The sequence below is a fragment of the Odocoileus virginianus genome, chromosome 29 (assembly GCF_023699985.2).
Source record: "Odocoileus virginianus isolate 20LAN1187 ecotype Illinois chromosome 29, Ovbor_1.2, whole genome shotgun sequence".
Classification (NCBI taxonomy): Eukaryota; Metazoa; Chordata; class Mammalia; order Artiodactyla; family Cervidae; genus Odocoileus; species Odocoileus virginianus.
Window position 1 is genome coordinate 24,627,100 of NC_069702.1, and position 21,023 is coordinate 24,648,122.

At 41.0% G+C, this 21,023-nt stretch overlaps 2 protein-coding genes across 18 annotated transcripts in view; one reads left to right on the forward strand and one right to left on the reverse strand.

Annotated features, from left to right (window-relative positions):
- SHROOM3 (shroom family member 3) overlaps positions 1-10,329 on the reverse strand; it is a 318,505-nt gene extending 308,176 nt beyond the window's left edge. Inside the window, exon 1 of the mRNA XM_020894678.2 lies at positions 9,535-10,329. Within this exon, the coding sequence (XP_020750337.2) occupies positions 9,535-9,702 (168 nt within the window). The 5' untranslated portion in view covers positions 9,703-10,329. The remainder of the gene's footprint in view (positions 1-9,534) is intronic.
- Positions 10,330-17,727: 7,398 nt separating this feature from the next.
- Positions 17,728-21,023, forward strand: part of CCDC158 (coiled-coil domain containing 158) — a 76,446-nt gene continuing 73,150 nt past the window's right edge. For 12 of the 17 annotated variants that reach the window (XM_020894669.2, XM_020894665.2, XM_020894673.2 and 9 more), the window contains exon 1: positions 18,134-18,344. The gene's annotated coding sequence lies outside the window, so the exon portion shown is untranslated. Of the gene's footprint in view, positions 17,873-18,131; positions 18,345-21,023 lie in introns of those variants that run through there. The other 5 variants (XM_070458270.1, XM_070458271.1, XM_070458276.1 and 2 more) reach the window with 4 other exon arrangements.

Consider the following 21,023-nt stretch of genomic DNA (forward strand, 5'->3'; position numbering starts at 1 on the left):
TTGAGAAGGATATAATGAATAGATGCATGAATGGCTGAGGAATAAAAAAAAGTACATGACGTAAGAGGAAATTCAGGCTCAGATGCCCAGGACAGAGAGTTCTTCACACTTGTCTGTGAAGTTAGAAAAGACTCTTTTGAAGGCAGGAAGGAACTGTCACTTCCGTTCTACAGGTGGAAATACGCAAGTTCTCTCTTGGGCTAGTCATTAGAAGAGGGGGAGAAAAAGCGCTCAGATATAGCAAAGCGTCTTTGCTTCACTTCCTTTTGTTGATAAGGGCCCAGGATGTCAGAGCACAGGAGATGGATGGGAAGAACGGAGAGGGAGAACAGTGACTGTAGCTCTTTAGATCAAGATGCTCGATGTTTGGAAGTACCTCAAGAGAGAAGTGGAAAAATCTGTCTGTTGGTTAGCTAAGATCCAGAATGTCCTTTGGGGTTTTGCTTTTTCAAAGATTGGTAGAAAGTCTCTCATTATGTGTTTCCAATCATATTGTGGATTTACTGAGACAGACAAGTATTTCTTAAATTGTGTTCCTAGCAAAGGAGGCAGTGCCTTGGGAAGCTATAGTTTTAAAGGAAAGCAGAGTTCTCATAGATGCAAAAAGCCATCTGTCACACCACCTCAGCGTACTACTTGAAGAGAAGTTATTTCCAACAACATTGACAGGATCACAAATTTGGTCTTTGTCTAACAATACATAACACCTTAAGCAGTTTAGATAGTTTATAAATGGTTAAATCAAAAATACAAATTTTCCCTTTTTCTCCCAGTCAATTCAATTCAACAGACATTGAACCAAACATTACATATGTGCAAGACATCATTAAATTGAAAGTCAAACTCAACCAATTTATCTTATACTTTAAAGCAGCATTTCCTAGTAGCATGTTTGCACATTGCCCTTGACATCTTTCTAACAAAGACTTTAAAGAAGATCCTTTTTAATATTCATTTGTCTTCTTCGTTATTTTCATTTTCATCATGGCTATGCATAGTTTAAACACTGTGGAGAAGAGAAAGAAAGAAGGAAGAAAAGGAGGGAGGAAAGAAAAGGAAAGAAATGTCCTTAGCTTCCAGAAGTGAGCAGCCTAACCAGAAGCACACACAATTTGTTTGCTATGGCAGAAACCATCTTGGCAAATAGATTAACTTTATTGTGTTTCAGTTTTCTCTCTGTATAATGAGGAAGTTGAATAAGATGATTGCTGAGATTCTTTACAGCTCTAACAACCTATAGGCCATTCAACATTTACTGAGCAATCGTTGCATGTGAAATGGGAAGTATTTTACTAGAAGAAACAAGATGTACAGTGTGAGTAAAACTCTTTTGACTTTAAAGTGATTACAATTTATTGGCCAAATGCAAACAACTAAACTGTACTAGAAGATGGCATGAATAAAGGTGCTGGGGACACAAGAGGAAGACTTGATACAAATTCAGGACAGAGGGGGATGGAACAATGAGGGACCAGACAAGCTGGTTTCAGGACAGCAGAGAGATGAGGCTACCCTATTGTGAAGGGTAAAGGGTGTTAAAGGAAAGAGCAAGAACAGTAGGGAAGGAAACTCAGAAAACACTGGCTATTTTAAAAGGTCAATAACAAGCTAATCAAGCTTGGTTCTTGGAAAAAGATGGAAAAGGTGACTTTGGGATGAACTAAATCAACCAGCTCAAGGTCCTGGGGGAACTGCCTAGAAGACAATTTCACATTGAACTCAGAAACCAGGGCTCATAAACTCATAAGATAATTCTTATTTTAATGCAGAAGAAATGGACCAAGAGAGATTGTCTGGCTGATATTGGTATGTTGAAACTGAGGATCACTAAGGAAGCTAGAAGGTGGTAGAGTGCTCAGTGTGGAAACATGGATATAGAAAAACCAGCAATGAGGAAATCTCAACATGTTCATCAAGACAATTTAAGTATGTTCCCAATGAATCATTTCCCAGCCTATGGACTGTTTCTATTTCCAAGGCTTCTCACAATGCAGTGAGGCAGTTCGTTTTATCTCAAAATGGCTGGTTGATTAGGGTGTTTCAGATGACTGTCTTCAGAGGAGGAATTATGAAGAGGATTCAGGGATGAGCTCATATCACTGAGGCTAGGAAAATCCAGTGAAAGAATCCATTTTAATATCTGAGTAGTGTCAGACACCAGGAAGCCAAGGGACATGTGTTTGAGGTTAACATCTGATGTCACCTAACAAACACACTCCCTTATACATCAAGAATGGAAAGATGGGGCTGAGCTGGGATAGTGAGCCAAGCCTTGGTAGAGGAAGGCTGTGACTTAGATTGAGAGGAAGAGAATGATGGTGATGTAGGTGGTAGAAGCAGTTTCAGAGAGGGAGGGGTAATGGTGTGGAAGACGGAACCAACAGCCAGCTGAAGTCTGTGTCATAGTCCACCTTGGCATTGGCACAACAAGCTCGCAAACACAGGTGGCAGGTGGCAGGGATGGAGGCCCCAGTAGCAGGGGCCCCACCCTCACCAAGGCTGATTTAGCTATCAGTGCTGCCAAAGGTTCAACTGGCCAGCAACAGAGATAAATGCTGAACTTACCTGTTTCAACATCCCTCATAGAAACCAATGACCTACTTGGTGGCTAGTTGATGACATTGGACCTTTTTACTCTGGAAGGGGCAGCTGTTCCTCTGGACTGGAACGGACACATATTCCTAACCATAAGCCTTCAGTCAGCATTGACATTTGGGGGCTTACAAGTGTTTGATCCCCTCAATAGGATCCTACATCACATCCCCTCTGATCAAGGGATACACTTATAGTAAAGGGGGTTGGCAATGGGCACATGTTGATGGGATCCCCTAGTTCTGTCACTCATGAGAGCTGCTGGCCTGGTAGAGTAACAGGGCCATTTTTTGAAGATCTACCTGTGGCTGGCACGTAGGAGAGTCCAGTCAGAGCAAAGACACCTCTCGGGGGTAGGAATCAGGAATGTGCTCCTCGTATCAGTGACATAAGATACAATGGCCAACCTTCAATCCTGAGGCCCAGGATTTTTTTAACACACACGGAAAAAAATGCCTTTCCTTTATTTGTTTTCTACAAGTGACATCAGAGGCTAAGAACAGAGGACCAGATAACAGGTGTTTAGCACCAGACTCCTGCCTGTGGCAGCTTTAGATACTCTGTCCTCCAGCCCAACCCTTCGAGGCGTCCAATTTTTCTGAACAAGTGCAATCATTTCCCACAACAGGACCATCCAGAAACACTTCATTTATCCACAAGCTCTTCTGAGAGGACCTCTGCTTGACTGGTTCAAGGAGCTCTCCGCTGGTGACAGCTTTCCTGGGTTTGTCGAAGGACAATCTAGTTGCCTTCAGGACAATCTGTTTCAGGGGCTCCCCAGGTGGTGCTAGTGGCAAAGAACCTGCCTGCCAATGCAGGAGATGTGAGAGACCAGTTTCCATCGCTGGGTTGAGAAGAACCCCTGAAGCAGAACATGGCAACCCACTCCAGTATTCTTGCCTAGAGAATCCAGTGGACTGGCAGGCTACAGTCTATAGGGTCACACAGAGTCAGACATGACTGAAGTGACTTAGCACACACAATCAGTTTCAGTCACCATTCAGTCACCATTCCTCCAGAAGACCCAAGGATCCATTGAAGTCAGGGTGTAAAACACACACTTTAGGATTTCCCCGCGTAACTAAAATAAGCTTCCTTCCCCCTCCTTTTCTTCCCCAAGGCTGAACTGGCGTGCTCATAGTTCCTTTTGGTTGGCATATATGTTTTTGCTTCTTAGACAGTCTTAGGCCATGTAAGCACATGAAGTACATTGGAGGTTTTAATCCTTTGTACAGTCCACGGGGTTGCAAAGAGTCAGAAACCACTGAGCTCTTGTCGGCAGCAGGAGCAGTGCACACACACAAAAATCTCTCTCTAGGTGAAGACACCCAACAATACTTTCTAAGAAGTGTCAAGTGACCCCTCCATTCAGGAGTCTGAAACTACTTACAGGAGTTCCTACACCTATTTTGTGCTTAGTTGTTCAGTCATGACCGACTCTTTGTGATCCCATGGACTGCAACTCACCAGGCTCCTCTGTCCATGGGGATTCCCCAGGCAAGAACATTGGCGTGGGTTGCCATGCCCTCCTTCAAGGGATCTTCCCAACTCAGGAATTGAACCTGGGTATCCCACATTGCGGGCAAATTCTTTACCATCTGAGCCACGAGGGAAGCCCAAGAATATTGGAGTGAGTAGCCTACCCCTTCTCCGGGGGAACTTCCTGACCAGGAATCGAATCAGGGCTTCTTGCATTACAGGTAGATTCTTTACCAGCTGAGCTACCAGGAAAGCCCATACCTATTTTTAGGGGACTTTTATATGGCTAACATTATATATAAAATTTTATTTATTTATTTTTGGCTATACTGGGTCTTCATTGCTTTGTGGGCTTTTCTCTAGTTGTGGTGAGTGGAGGCTACTCATTGCAGTGGCTTCCCTTGTTGAGAAGCACATGTGCTTCAGTAGCTGTGACATATTGGTTCTAGAGCACAGTTCCAAAAGTTGCGGCACACGGGCTTAGTAGCTCCATGGCATGTGGGACCTTCCTGGATCAGGGATGGAATCCGTGTCTCCTGCATTGGCAAGTGAATTCCTTAACACTAAGCCACCAGGGAAGCTCTAGGACTAAGATTTTTTAAGTTTGTTTTCCTCTAATAAATTTTAAAACATATATTTAACACTAAGCCACCAGGGAAGCTCTAGGACTAAGATTTTTTAAGTTTGTTAACACTAAGCCACCAGGGAAGCTCTAGGACTAAGATTTTTTAAGTTTGTTTTCCTCTAATAAATTTAAAAACATATATAGTAAAGAGATTAATCCCATATTTTACCCAGATCGTAGCTCTAGAATCTACAGAGCCAAATATTAATATTTGGTATCCATGGTGACTGAATAGTAGAGGACCCTGGAGAATCAGGATGTCTGGATTCAAATTCCAACTCTAGCACTTTCTACCAGTCATGAGAGCTTCAGAAAGCTGCTCAAATTCTGGGTCTCAGTCCTCATGTATAAAACTAACTTCATAATATCACCTTCCTCATGGAGCTGTGAAAATTAAATGAGTTAACACATGTGGATCTCTTGGAATAGACCTTGGCACCTAGTGGGCACTCAGTAAGTGCGAGCATTTACTGGTGATTGTTACTGGTTGTTGTTTGTTGTTGTCTAGTTGTTACTTGATTGATGAATCCTAGGGGCAGGTGCATCCCCACAGCAGGTGGAACCATTCTCAGCCACAATACTGCGTGAGTCATAATAAAATCATGCTGCCAACTTCCTGAACTATTGAATTACCTGAGCTTCTACATACAATCCTTTTTTTTTTTTTTAAAGCTACCCTTTCTTTTTGAAGTTCGAAGATTACAGAGGCTCTTTCCTCAACTCCACCTTTCCTTTTCAAGGACATTAAATCCCAAAGAAAGCAATTTGGAAATGATTTCTTTTATTGCCACCCTTGTGTAGCTCCTCTTCCCCCATTCATCCTTCCGTCTCATTTGTACCTGAAGAAAAATGATACTTCATTCATTATATTGTCATACGGTGCAGCTTATAACTGTTTTGTATAAGTGTACGTGTCTTTCATATCAAAGACTTAACGTGTACTATCCCTTCCCTTGATTTCCTTGGGTGGTACAGTAAAGAATCCGCCTACCAATGCAGGAGACTCAAGTTCGATCCCTATGTTGGGAAGATCCCCTGGAGGAGGGCATGGCAGCCCACTCCAGTATTCTTGCCTGGAGAATTCCATGGACAAAGGAGCCTGGCGAGCTACAATGCACAGGGTCACAAAGAATCGGACATAACTGAGCGGCTGAACAACATGGGAAACTGACATTCCATCTCCAGAGATGTGCCTAGCATCCTCACCTCACGGAACTCTGCCTCCCTGCTCACCCTGCTCCTTGCTCTGTTTTGTCTTTGATTAGTCATTCAGTAAAAGTTATTGAACACCTACTCTCTGCCAGCCACGTCTTGGAAATGCAAGATGAATAAGACATAGCCTTTTCATTTACTCAGCAAATATTTGTGTACCCAGGCTCTAAGTTAGATGTGGTAGAGATGGAAAAGGCTCTCAACAGGCTTTTAAACTTCTGAGAAGACAGTCAACATAAATTTTTTTAAAGTATGATTTGTTGTAATAAATGTACAGGAGTACAGAAGAGAGACCATCTAACCCAGCTTAATGAAGTCAGGAAAGCTTGAGAGAGAGGAAAAAATGAAGCTTGGATGAATATGAGTTTGCCAGACAGACAGGATAAAGAGAGAGATTCAAGAGCTTTGGAGCAATGTGGCCCTTGAAATCTGGCTAGTGTATATGAGAAACAGAATTTAAAACTGCATTTTATTTTAGGTGTGTGTGTTCAGTCATGTCTGATTCTTTGCTACCCCATAGACTGCAGCCTGCCAGACTCTTCTGTCTATGGGATTTCCCACTCAAGAATACTGGAGTGGGTTGCCATTTCTTTCTCCAAAGATTCTTCATGACCCAGCAATCTAACCCACATCTCCTGTGTCTCCTGCATTGGCAGGCAGATCCTTTACCACTGAGCCACCTGGGAAGCCCCATTTCATTTTAGTTCCTTTTAATTAAACTGGAAATAGCCACATGTGGCTCTTGGCTACCATGCTGGACATAGCGGATTGCACCAGACTATACCCCTGAAAAGGAAGGAGACTGTCTTCTCTTTACTCTTTTTCCACTTCTTACTGACTGGAAAGCAGATTCTGTGGCAAGTCACCTTGGACCAGCAGATGGGACATCACCCCAGGGATGGAAGTAAGACAGTGGAAAGGACCATCTTTCAGTTTAGCTTAAGCTCACATTGTCATGTGGAAGAGACATCAATTTCTATATTGCTTAAGCTATTGTTATTTCGGATCTTTATGCAGCAGATAAATTTGTATCCTAACACAATGTATCTTATAGTAATGAAAATCAACAGTCATAATCTTGCTAAGGTTTTTTTTGAGATTTTCCTGTGTACGAGCCCCTGTGCTAACTGTTCTAGGTGCTTGCATCCCGTTTAATCTCCGCACATATCGATAAGGGAGATAATTGTTAATTCCCATTCTGCAGATAAAATGAAGCCTTACCTAGCTCATTAGTGCTAGGATTAGATCTAACAGTTAATCATATTCTAGGGAACAGATAAATAATGTCATTTCTTTTTTAAGGTTCAAATTAGCTTTTATCAGCTTGACCTTTATTCCCTCTTTTTATTTTTTATTAAAAATAAACACTTTTGGTTTGTTTGTTTGTTTGGCTGAGCCAGGTCACAGAACACAGCATCTTCAAACTTCCTTGAGGCATGTGGGATCTAGTATCCTGACCAGGGATTGAACCTGGGCCCCTGCATTGCAAGTGCTGAGTTTGAGCCACTGGCCCACCAGGACAGTTCCATACATAATATCTTATCATTAAAGATCAGGAAAATAAGAGTGTAAATCAGAGTTTTGAAATGCAGAGATGACATTTATGTCCGTGGCAGACATTCTCAGCCGTCTACCCAGCACCTGTTACCTCCCTCTTCCTGAAAACAGAACCTCAATTTGTTCAACTAGTGGGTGGAGATACTTTGACATCAGGAAGAGTAGGTTTCCACTGCAGAACCCAGGAGAGAAATTCTGATTGGTTTAAACTAGTAATAGTAGTTTCATTCCCCTTGGCCAGTAATTGGTCTAAGGACAGGAAAGTGGCACAGTTCTGATCAATGAGATGTAACCACAAGTTTGATAGGGAGGGTGACCCTTTCCAAACCAAAAGCCACAAGTCTGCCCAGAATGGAGATGCAATGCTGGAAGTGTGGCATCCATTTTGCAACTTTAATGATAAAAGCCAACACTGAGGAAGGCAGAGTGGAGAGCCAAGTGAAGTTCTTGATGACATTATTGAGCTTCTCCCTGTCTGGACAACCTAACTCCAGACTTACTATAAGATGAAAAAAGCTAATCACAATTTACTTAGGTCACTATCAATCAGGTTTCTGCTTACTTATAGCTGTAAGCCTTCGTGATACACATATATGTACACCTATCTTTTGTTTTCTTAGGAAAGAAAAGGAAAAGTCACACAGCTTACTGTGCTATTTTGCACACTCCCGGCTGACTGCCGGAAGCTAATTCCACTGGCTCACCCACAGTAAGAATTGTTTTGTTGCTGTTGTTTAGTTGATCAGTTGTGTCTCACTCTTTCGTGACCCCATGGACTGCAGCCTGCCAGGCTCCTCTGTCCATGGCATTTCCCAGGCAAGAATACTAGAGTGGGTTGCCATTTCCTTCTCCTTTTCCTGACCTAGGGATCGAACCCACGGCTCCAGATTCTTTACTGCTGAGGAACTAGGGAAGCAAAAATCATTTTAGTCTCTCTCAAAACACCTATTTTGGTGAGATAAGAAAACAAACCTTAATAGGTATCAGAGATCAGGCAAAATGAGTATTTGTCTCTTTCCCACCCTTTAACTAAAAAGAAATTTCCCCTCAACTGGAAATATTTCTTCAGTAATGCTTTGATATGTAAAGCACTTATATTCTGCTGTTTTAGACTGTTAATACTCTGAAATTGTAAAATAAGTTTCTGTTATCTTTCTTTTTTCATTTATGTTTTAACTGAAGGAAATGTTTGGCAGAAACCAACAATATTCTGTAAAGCATCCTCTGTAATCCTTCTTAATCTCTGTAGTTGTAGAGAAAAGTAGAAGCACTATACCTAATGTATTAAAAGGATTCATTCAATGAGTATACCTTGCCACACCAAACATAAATGAAGAATTGAGGCATGTTACAGGATGACTAAAATTTAAAAATGGGCTTAAATCATAAATAAAGAGGCAGAAATGCTGTTTTGCCCTTGACTTGCTATACTGGAAGCTGATTTATTCTATAATTCTAAGTGTGCAAGAAAAATAAATAATTTTTATGCAATCAACTATCCAGAATTTCAAACAAATTCTAAAATCTTTTGGAATGCTAGATATAACACTTTTAGTTGAAAGGAGAAAGAGCAGGTGTATCTCTAGCCATATGTTAAATTTGTTGTTGTTGCCCAGTTGCTCAGCTGTATCCGACTCTGTGACGCTATGGACTGCAGCATGCCAGGCTTCCCTATCTCCTGGAGTTTGCTGTGTTACGTGTTAAATAAAGATGCACATATATAAATACATACCATGCCACCACCTTAACCAGGGGGTTAATCTTTAATCTGATTCACAACAGAAAAGATCATGTGGCAGCTGGTTTTACACTATTTCATTCACAAAAAGAGATTATCCATTAGACAAGCACATTTTCCCCTGGAATTTCACAGAATAAAGGCGCCAGACACATTTTTCTTTCAAACACCAAGCTATGCAAAATATTTCCAGATATAATCAGAAGGGTATGAAACAGCAAATTAAGCAACTGACAGACAATCTTCAGCATTATCTGTGTTTTTGAGAGATCTGACAAAAGTTGGAAAAGCAGTTTGATTAAAGAAAAAAATATTGGAAAAAGCAACATACCTTAGAGATGATTAATGGTTCTCCGTGCTCCAAACCACCTTTCAAAGTAAAACCCCAGGGAGCTCCTCCCTGCAGGAACGCTTCCAGATAAATGTACCGGCCCCTGGAGGTCCTGTTAGGGGTTAGTGTGGCTCTGGTCTCGTCGAAGTTCTCCGTAGTCCTCATCATGGCAAACACATGATGCTTCGAGTTAAATTTTAAACGCCTGAAGCAGTTTCAGGAGAATGGTGTTTAGCATTATGCCATCCTTCGCAATCCGCACTGGCCAAAAAAGATGTTTTCAGAAACTAATTCTCTCAGATGTAAAAGGTTCTTGTGAGCTTAACTCCAAGATGCTGAGCCAGGAGGATTTTTCACTTCAACGTTTCTGAATGCAACTCTTCTCCTGGAATTCCCGGTTCTCACTAAAGCCCCAGAGGGGTGTATATCTCTCCACTCCGTTAAAAAAAAAAGAAACAAACTTCTTTCACTGTCACTCTCCAGACTGCCTCTATTTCACACACACCCACACCAAAATTTTTCCAGCAGATTATGCAGAGAAACTTAAAGTCGTCTTATAATATAGTAAGAAAATTGCAAAAAGTCAACTGCATACCTCAATTTTGATTGATTATCAACCCTTTCTTCCTCTCTGAGTGAAATTTACCATTACAATAGCCTCCCATCTTCCCAGAAGTAGCTTTAAAAAAGAAAGAAAGCACTCACTATGCTTCAGCTAGCTTCAGAAGTTTCTAACTTGTTCCAAACAAGCTGTGCTGAAATTTATTTGTCTGTTTTTCAGCAATAAGTTCAATCTGTTTTTTTGGGGAAAAAAAAAAAAACAAAAAACAGCTTTTCCAGGATGTAGAGAAAAATGGGAAAAAGCACGGTGAATTAACCTTCCCTGGAAAAAATATCCAGGAGGCAGCTCGGTCCTTTCCTTGGTATTTTCAGTGATGAGCAGCCACTACTGCCGCCAAGGCTGTACTTGCCTTTTCTAAGAGAAAAGAGTAAGGAAGTGAGAGGAAAATGGGTTAAGGCAAACAGAGCGACCGCAACCTTTCTGCACTGTAAAGCGCTGCTATGCGGAATTCAGCTCCCACAAAGACCCGACCAATCGCAACAGTCTTTCACTTGATAAACCATAGACAGTTAAAAGTACGTACTCATTTCTAATTAGCAAGTAGTAAAATAGTTGATGGGCTAACCCCACCTTGTTAAAGGTGAATTAAAGCAGAATCCCTGGGAGTGAGACACAGGCATTGACACTTTTTAAAAAAAACCCCTGGGCAATTCTGCCCTGCGGCCAAGTTTGCAAAGCTTTTCGGTAAACATTTAAGTCTGTGTCAAGGTGGTAGCACAAGGACTTTATTTTGCTCATTTAGAAGAAAACGGCCAAGTAAAATTTATAACTGGCCTCTCATCTTGAAATAGGACTCTCAATCAAATTTCTCCTTGTTTCAGTACAAACAGGTCACAGACTTTCTTCTATATTGTAATTGTTATCTACTCCAAGGCTCTTTGTTATCCACTCTTTAAATGAAAAGAAATACTTAGTGTGTGGCAAGTAATAAGCACTCAAGGTGGAACGTTGTTCGGATTTCAGGTTAGCAATGGAATTTTGTAATAATGTTATATAAAATTTGACATGAAAACTTTCTATTAGAAACTTAAATAGTGCAAGATAACTGTATCTTTTAGCCAGAAGCCCCAGCTATTAAGCTGGAACAACTTAGAATTATTTCTAAGGGATATTTTGCTAAAAATTTTTTTTGTTTAAAAGTATGTGATGTGAATTCTGTTGGACGCTGACGTTTTGATATCAATTTAATTTTGGTGTTTGTACCTATCGTTAATGAAAAGTTAATATAATAAAGAAGCAGATATAATATGCAAAGAAGTCTCTATGATGTTTAATGTACAACAACACATGACAAGTGTTATTTGCTTTTCAGTAGTAACTTCATCTATAGAGCTCAAAGACAAAATACAGTAAAATCTCATTTTAACATAATGATAGTATTTTAGTGAAAACAAAAGGTGTACAAAATGAAAGTAAATGGTAAACATTGTTTGATTCTTAAGAGTAATTTATGCAATTTTTATTGGGGCTTCCTTTTACAACTTAATTTATAAATAAAGAATAGAAGGTGAAATCTAGGCTTTTCTTTCACTCCATTATTAAAACATATATGTATACAGAGAGAGGATATTTAAATAAAAACCAAGGTAAATGAAGTTTCTTTCTGAAAAGTACTTTTTTGTGTGTGGCATTTACAATCTTGCTCCTGATTCACTTTGTAAAACATGGGATTTCATAGAATCAACATTTAATATTAAAAGTTTATTACTTTTACCAAAAACAAAATGGAAAGAAAGTAAGAACACAGTAAGCAATGAAGAAAGAATTCAGGGCTTGTGGACAGATGAAACCTCTATTTTATATAATCACCAAAAATATTTGACATAAATATTTACTGAAAATTGATAAATAATTTGAAAAATAAACCATATAGAACTTGTTGGACACAGTGTAGCAACTGATTAGGATTAGAATAACTTTTAATAACTTTTTCCCCCTTTTTCCATTGATCACAATCAAACAGAGTATCCTTGTTTTAAAGGTGAGTGCATAGAGGCCATAAGAAGCCTAAATAATCTGACTGGAGTCATCCTGCAAGCAGCCTTCTTGTTGTTCAGTCACTAAGTCATGTCCGGCTCTTTGTGACCCCGTGGACACGGTTCCCTGTCCTTCACTCTATCCCAGAGTTTGCTCAAACTCATGTCCATTGGATCAATGATGCCATCCAACCATCTCATCCCCGGCCACCCCCTTTTTCTCCAGCCCTCAATCTTTCCCAGCCTCAGAGTCTTTTCCATTGAGTCTGCTCTTCACATCAGATGGCCAAAGTATTGGAGTTTCAGCTTCAGCATCAGTCCTTCCAGTGAATATTCAGGACTGATTTCCTTTAGGGTTGACTGGTTGGATCTCTTTGCTGTCCAAGGGACTCTCAAGAGTCCTCTCCAGCACTACAGTTTGAAAGCATAAGTGGGCATAAAATTAAAATCGTCAGACCCTTAGGAATGGACTCTCAGTTTAAGGTAGGTCTTTTGCACAATTTATGGCTAAAGGAAAATTGTTTATGTGGCCAGCACTGCTAATTCATAAGGATAACTTCTGTTAGGGCATGTGACTTGGACCCAAACTTTAATTTGAGAATGAATTGGACCCTCTCCCCTCTCTAGACAGAGAAAAACAACCCTATTGTCTCAAGGTCCTGACGGTAGAAGGAACCATGAATATGAATGTCTTTGACCTTGCAGACCCAAAAGGGTCTCAGGACTTCCCAGGATATCCAGACTACATTTTGAGAATTGCTGGCCTCAACCAGGTACAGCCATACCTGAAGCTATCCCATTTTTACCAGTTTGGTGAGCCTATAAACACATGTGTACTTTTTCCTTGAATAGCTGGAGTTGGGTTTCTGTTACTTGCAACTGAGAGTTTCAAGTAAACACAATGAAACCCTTCATGGCTTTTCCTAGTTTAGGAAAAGGTTTAGGGAAGCTTAGTGCTGTCTCGTGGGGAGCTTCCCAGGTGGCGCAGTGGTAAAAAATCCTCCTGCCAACGCAGGAGACTCAAGATTTGTGAGTTCAATTCCTGGGGTGGAAGATCCTCTGGAGTAGGAAATGACAAACCTGCTACAGTATTCTTGCCTGGAAAGTTCCATGGACAGGGGAGCTTGGCCGGCTACAGTCCATGGGGTCACAAAGAGCCGGACATGACTGAACACACACACACACACACACACACACACACACACTGCTGTCTCACAGAGGTAGCTTTGAATGTTGTTTTCTCTTTTTCTACTTCTTCCCTCCTTCTTTGTGCCTCTAAAGTAGAATTACTTTTGCTTTCTTATCAAGTTCTTCCTTTCTAATAAATAGATTCCACATACCTCACAACTTTTTATCTCTGTATGAAAGATTCCCAATGTTGTAATTGTTCATCTTGCTGTTACTGTGAATATGGCCCCAGAGCAAAAAACAGTTCAATCACTGTTGACTCAGTTCAAAAACAGTTGACTCTCCTGTCCTTCTGGAGTACCTATTCCAAATGTGCTTTTAAATGTCACTTGCCTAATCATCATTCCGATTTCTTAGAAATCATGCATCACTCTATTTGTTAACATTACTTCAGGAAAAATATGTTCTTTTCAAAATATTCACTCCTTGATTTTTTCATAGCAACCTGTGTGTCTTTCTCTTTTGTTTTAGCATTTTAAATGTGATTTTTAACTTATTGGGTGTTTTGAATGCCTTTAAATTTAGTATTTCAAAGATTGAAAATTCACTGGGTTGTCTCTGAAAATAAAAAAACTCAGAGTGACATCTAGTGGCTCTTCTGGCTTACTAAATAGTCATCAAAGGAAATGTACACAGTTGTTAAATTGTACCTTTGGAAGGTTATTTAGATTTTCTTAGAAAGAACATTTCAGAACCATCCCAAATAGACAAAAATCAACCTTATTTTAAACTTTGCACAGTCTCTCTAGGCAACTTTTCAGAGGCAAAAAAAAAACCAAAAAATTATCTCTTCATGTGCCTCTTTCTGAAGGGTGAGGAAAACTTCCAAGCCGACCTTCCCTCACGCTGAAATGCCAAGAAGCCTCACCTGAAGACAGTCGCTTGAAATGAGGACTGGAAGAGGACTGGAAGCCTGAAGATTAGTTAAAAATCATCAAGATGCACCTGCTAGAACTGCCCCTGAAGCAGTGTCCTAGCTCTATAGAATGTGGATACTCAAAGTGGGGCTCCCTGAGAAAGGAGGGGAGGGGCCATGGATGCTGGATTTGTGGTTTACAGCATCAGCTTCACTCACCATCCTGAGGGCTGTCACAAAACTGTCAGAGCACAATCAGTTCACATCTTTCAGGAATGATGAAAATGCCATGTCTTGATCAAAGCTGTAGTTTCACAGGTATACAGCTGGTCCTTGAACAACATGAAATTTAGGGGCATAGAATCCCCTCCCCCTGACCCTTGCAGTCAAAAATCAAAACAGTTAACTTTATGGTCAGCCCTCTCTTCCCCCAATTTTGTGTCGAGGAGTCAATCAACTGCAGACTGTGTAGTACTGTAGAATTTATTTATTGAAAAAAGAAATTCGAGTGTAAGTAGACTTGTGTATAAGTAGATCAAACCCTTATTGCTCAAGGGTTGAATGTGTATCTATGAAACCACATCAAATGGTACACTTTAAATAAATGCAGTTAAATGAACAGAAATTACACCTCAATAAGGTCAGTTTAAAAAAAACTCAAGGGACTTCCCTGGCGGTCCACTGGTGATTAAGATTCCACTGCAGGGGGCATGGGTTTAATCCCTGATTAGAAAACTAAGACCCCACATTCTGCCTGGCACTGTAAAAAAATAATAAATAAGATAGAATAAAATTTTAAAAATACAAGAATCCCATCAATGAATGAATGGATAAAATGTGAAGTTCACAAAATGTGAAGTTTTATACTATTATTATTATTTTATGTATATATATATCTCACATAATAGTGGAACATTAATTCAGTCTTTTTTTTTTTTTTCCATTTATTTTTATTAGTTGGAGGCTAATTACTTTACATCACTGCAGTGGTTTTTGTCATACATTGAAATGAATTAGCCATGGATTTACATGTATTCCCCGGACGGAAATTTTGATACATACACGGATGAAACTTGAGGACATTATACTAAGTGAAATAAGCCAGTCACGGTGGGACAAATGCTGTATTATTCCACTCATATGAGTTCTAAGAAGAGTCAAATTGGTAGAGGTAGAAAGTAGACTAGTAGTTGTCAGGGGCTGGAGGGAGGGTGAATGAAGAATTAGAATTTAATGAGTACAGAGTTCAGTTTGGGGAAATGTTCTAGAGATAGATGGTGGTGATGGTCACATAAGCAATGTGAATTTAACTGAACTAAACACTTAAAATGGTTAAAATGGTAACTTTTATGTTAATGTATTTTACCACAGTAAAAAAAAAAATTTTTAAGTACTTGTAACAGGTAAAGAAACGTTGTAAAATATGATGCTGTAATTAATCAGTTCACCCCTTCACCATGCTGCGCATGGTTGTGGGTGGATGTCATAGAAATTGTCAAATGCATAAAGAACCAAATAATAATAATAATACCTGATCACATATACTAAACATTAGATACCTGGTATAAAATTATAACTGTTACAGGAATTATTGTAGTAAATTATAATTCTAAAATCTGGTAGAAATATATCAATAAACTTATGAGAAGTAGAGGATTTTAATAAGAATATGGTTCAGCAGAACCGCAGTATTAAGATCTTAAACAATAGATAGTTTTGATAAAGCGCATAAGTTTAGTTTGGAAAAACCAGAGCCAGCTTCAAAGACATGGTGGTTGACCTCAATGACAGAAACAGCATAGAGGAGAAAAGGCAATCTGCTCAGGCCAATCTGGCCTTTTGGCTGAATTTTTTTCAATTATTATTATTTTTTTATTGGCGCATATTTGTGTTACACACACTGCTGTGTCTTATTCTTCAGTACCCCAAGCACATCCTTGGGAAGCTCTGTTCTACAACGTGGCTCCTCTCTCCAGTCCTCCAGACCTCTGCTCAGCGTCACTTTATCAATGCTGCAGCTGCTGCAAGGCCGCTTCCGTCGTGCCCGACTCTGTGCAGCCCCATAGACCGCAGCCCACCAGGCTCCCCCATCCCTGGGATTCTCCCGGCAAGAACCCTGGAGTGGGTTGCCATTTCCTTCTCCAATGCATGAAAGTGAAAAGTGAAAGTGAAGTCGCTCAGTCGTGTCCGACTCTTCTCGACCCCGTGGACTGCAGCCCACCCGGCTCCTCCATCCATGGGATTTTCCAGGCAAGAGTACTGGAGTGGGTTGCCATTGCCTTCTCCAACTTTATCAATGAGACCTTCTCAGACCACACATGAAATGGTACCTACTCTCTCTAACCTCCATACCCTACCTCATCTACACTTATCCCCATCTGATATATTTGAACTTGTCTTTCTGCTCATTGCTCATCTTCTACAAGAGTGTAAACTCCATGAGGACAGGAGTTTTTTTGGTTCATGGCTCTATTTTCAACACCTTTGCATGTTGCATGTCAGGTTTCTATGAATACACGTTCAAATGACTGGATGAATGGTATAGGAACTCTAGACCCCTTCCTTTATCTCTACATTTTTAATTTTAAAAGCTAAGAATCTCTTTTAAATTATCAGAAACATACTATGAAGTAAAACTGCAAGGCACTTCAAATGAAAAGAATTTTATAATAAAATTATAATGTTCACACATATATGTGGGTTTAAATAGTTTTATAGTGTTCCAATGAACATATTTCAGTTAACAACTTCAAAAAGAATAAAAAAAGGAACTTTCTTGGTTCTTAGGGTCCAAATATAAACATGACACATCAATGGAAATCACATATTAGGTAACTAAAGCATTTTCTTGCCCTAAGAACACAGTTGTGCTTTAACAGAATAAAAGTTTAGAACCAAAGAATTAAACATTGCTGTCTAGCCACAAAATTTAAACCATTCATCCTTCCATTTAATATTCTCATTCCCTATTAAAATACTTGACTCTATAGGCAAGATTATCCAGGTCAATAAATTTATATTATAGGTACAATAAAAAGCGATCATTAGTGGTATTTAATACTAATTTTATGAAAATTTAAAACTACATTATGCAATGTAGGATTTATTAATATTTCCAATCAACTCACACATAAAAAGTTATTCGCTGGAGATGTCCTTATAGTGCCACTGCTAATAGCATTAACGCTGACAGGTGGCATCCATCACACTCAGGCCCTTTCTGGATTTCTTCCATCTGAGCACTAATTTAGGCAGTCCGGAGAGGTCTAAGCGTGTAATCACAGTATATGATAAGTTCTATGTTACAGAGATGACGACAGACAGCAACTGAATCACAGCGGAAGAAAACTCTCCGGAGGCGAGAGGGTCAGCTATTCTGAGGGCACTTCTGAACCTTGCGAAACATTGCGGACAGAGGTTCAGGATAAGCAAAGGCAGATAGACAAAGGGGAATTGAGAGGTAGGTTGGGGTGGGAGGGGCCACTGTTAGAAGGCGGGCCGGGAGGCCTGACTAGCAACGCCAATATTGGCTTGATTCTTAGACTGTGAATACAGACAGGATTTATGCGGATCGGTAAAGAATTGGGGACGATCCTCTGCGGAGCAACTTGGAGCATAGCCTGGGGCGTTCCGGTGACGGAGGGCAAGAGCAGGACGTGGATACCGGTTAGGAGGCCGCAGATAAAGAGAATGGCCGTGAGTGGCAGAGAGTATAAATTGGAAGCCCGAATCGGGGTCGCTTGTGGAGTAGGGCTGGCAGGATTTGATGCCAAGCAGCCCCCTCAGTCAGGGCTCCTAGGATGGAGACGCTGGGCGGGCGAGGCGGGAGGGCGGAGGGAGGGCGGAAATAGCGCTCGGTTGCCCGGGCGACGGCGTCTAGGGGCGGAGTCTGCGGCCGGAGGTGGTCCCCACATGGTTAGTTCACCATCCCCCCAGCTCCCTCCCCACTCTCGGGCGAGATGCCCAACGGTTGCCCCCGAGGCTCGCTTGGAGCAGGCAAGGCGCGAGCCCGAGCGCACGGGGAGCTGGCGCACTGGTGGGCGGGGCTCGGTCCCGCGCCGCCGCCGCCGCCACCGCCGCCGCCCAGTCGACGCAGGTGCGGCCGCCGCGCCCGCCGGCGGCCCCGCGGGGATGGGGCCGGTCTCTTAGGATGAGGCGTTGGTAGCAGGTACAAGGGCGGGCGCGACCGGGGGACCGGGTGAGGAGGTGGGTCGTTCGCCAGAGGACCCGAGGCTGCACATCTTCCTTTCTGGAACCTTCCAGATCTTTGCGTTTGTTTTGCACATGATGGATGCCCAATAAATTGCTTCTTTACTAGGAGGGACTGCCGTTGTTTTCAGGAATCAAGGCTTCCGGGGACGGTGGCTGATCTGTAGGACTATAGTACTCCTTTTGGTAGAAACGATAGGATCCTGTTGTTCCAACATTACTGCTAACTCCTGTTTCTACCCAGCTTCTCTGGCAGACAAGGGGGGGAATAGGGAAGACAGAGACATAATGAGTAATGTGTAACCTTGGACAGTCTAATCCAAATGAGATTGTATTAAATGCTGTTCAAGGGCCCTCTCAGCTGGAACCCTGTCTGTTAAGTGGGAATCTGGTTCTGTATCATTATCGGTATCTATCAGAAACAGTGAGTTCTCAGATGAGTCCACCCTCTCCCACAAAACTCTGCTCCCAGTCCCCACTGAGGCTCTTGTTCCAGGTTGAGTTCATGCATCTTTATTTTTTTCTTTTTTAAATTGTGAAAGTATGATCACATATTTACAGGAGACGTGGACAATACAGAACAAAATTAATATATAGTTCCACTGTATATTATAATTATTTTTAAGTGGATAAATTACGATTTTTAGTCGGAGTTTCAGCATCAAGCTCTCAAAAATTAATAGAATGAATAGATAGAATAGCCAGAAAAGTAGGAGTATATAATAGACCTGAAGAGCCCTGTGGTGTTCATGCATCTTGGTGTACTTTAAGAGCAAGGGAAAGTAGAAGAAAAGTGAAGTTGGCTATTTCTCAGGGTCTTTTGACTGGCATCCACTTCTTGCTTCCTCCCCTGCCACCCATTCTGGAAAGGAAGGCTCAGCACCTTCCACTGTCCCTGAATGCAGCGGGGCAGGACTGTCTCTTTGTAAAGTCATGGGGTGAAGGTGGGGGAGCATAGGAGATGCCTGGTGCTCCCACCTATATTGTTTTTAGATTTATACAGTTATCTTTATTTGTCTTGTGGGTAAAATGGTTTTTATGCCCTGGAGACATTTTTATACTCCTGAATTGAGGGCAGACATTGACAGTTTATTTTGTATATGCAGACTCCTTACCATTGTGGTTTACAGGAGGACTCAGTGTTGTCTATTTAGTATATTAGGGCCATTCACATCCACAGTTCATTAAATAGGGCCTCTGCAAACCACCTGTTCCCACACTAGAAGCCCTCAGATGATTTGGTATAGTAGGCTAAATAAGGGCCACCCAAAAATGTCAGGTCCCAATCCCTGGAACCATAAATGTGATAAGCCAAGAAGGTCTTTGCATGTATGATTAAGTCAAGGATCTTGAACTAGAAAGGTTATCTGAGTGGATCCTAAATGCAAACAATAGAATCCTTGAGGGAGGCAGAGGAAATTAGACAGGGAAGAGGAGACTGCATTGTGAACACAGATTAGAGTGATGTGGCCACAAGCCAAGGAATGCCAGCAACTACCAGAGGCTGGTGGAGGCAAGAAATGGATTCTTTCTTTGAGCCTTTGAAGGGAGCACAGCCCTGCTAGTACTGAGATTTCAGCCCTGTGAGACTGATTTTGAACTTCTGGCACCAGATCTGTAAAAGAATGAATGGCTATGGTTTTAAACCACCAAGCTTTTGGTAACTTGTTACGGTGATTATATGAAACTAATACATACAATTATGCTTATAAGTCACATAGAATCAGGCCTGTATTGATGAATGTTTTAAACCTTTCCAGCTGGGGCAGTGGCAGGTGTTGTAGTGGAGACCATTGAGTATTTCCTGAACCCTGTACATCCTAAGGAAAAGATTTAAACAGAGAATTTGGTGAGAAGGGAAAATAAGTTGCATTAGAAAGAGATGGTCTAGCACTAAAGTAATTTTCTTTGAACTTTCTCTGTGTTTCTTTTAATATATCACTGCATTTGCTCTGGTTAAGAGAATGTAGGTACAAAATGACTTAGGTTTGGTCCTTAGCTAAGATGTTATTGGATATCTATCATGTGTATATCAAATAAGAGCTGCAGACACCTGGAAATTGAGTTCTGGGTTCAATCCAGGAGAAAAGAGGCAATGCTAAAGTGCTTCCATAAGGAAGTTAAAAGCAATCTTTAGTTATCTTGAAATTAAGACACTTAGCAATATTTAGGATTAGGATGCAGGGGAAAAAAAGTGTTCAGATTTAATTGATTGACTTCTGGGTCCCAAGCAGCTAATTTGCATCCCTATTCTTACTCCACAAAGCATTACAGAAATGTACAAAGAGTAGCCAGTCTGCTTTATTTTTGAACTGCTTTTTTGAGGTTTAATTTGCTTACCATAAAATTCATCAATGTTAAGTATATATGATTTTTATTAAGTCACCATGATTCAGTTTTAGAACATTTCCATCGCCCAAAAAAGATCGCTTGTACCCATTTGTCATCAGTCTCCATTCCCAACGCCAGCACCAGTCTGCTTTTGATCACTGGCCTACTTTAGAGTTAAGGTTTTAATCCCTCTGCAGAACTACTCCAGTGGCTTCAAAACTGACCGCTGTTTCTTCTCAGCCTATTTCCCACCCAGCCGCTGGAAGATTATCTGCCTCTGGTTAAAATGCTCCATGGCTTTCCGTTG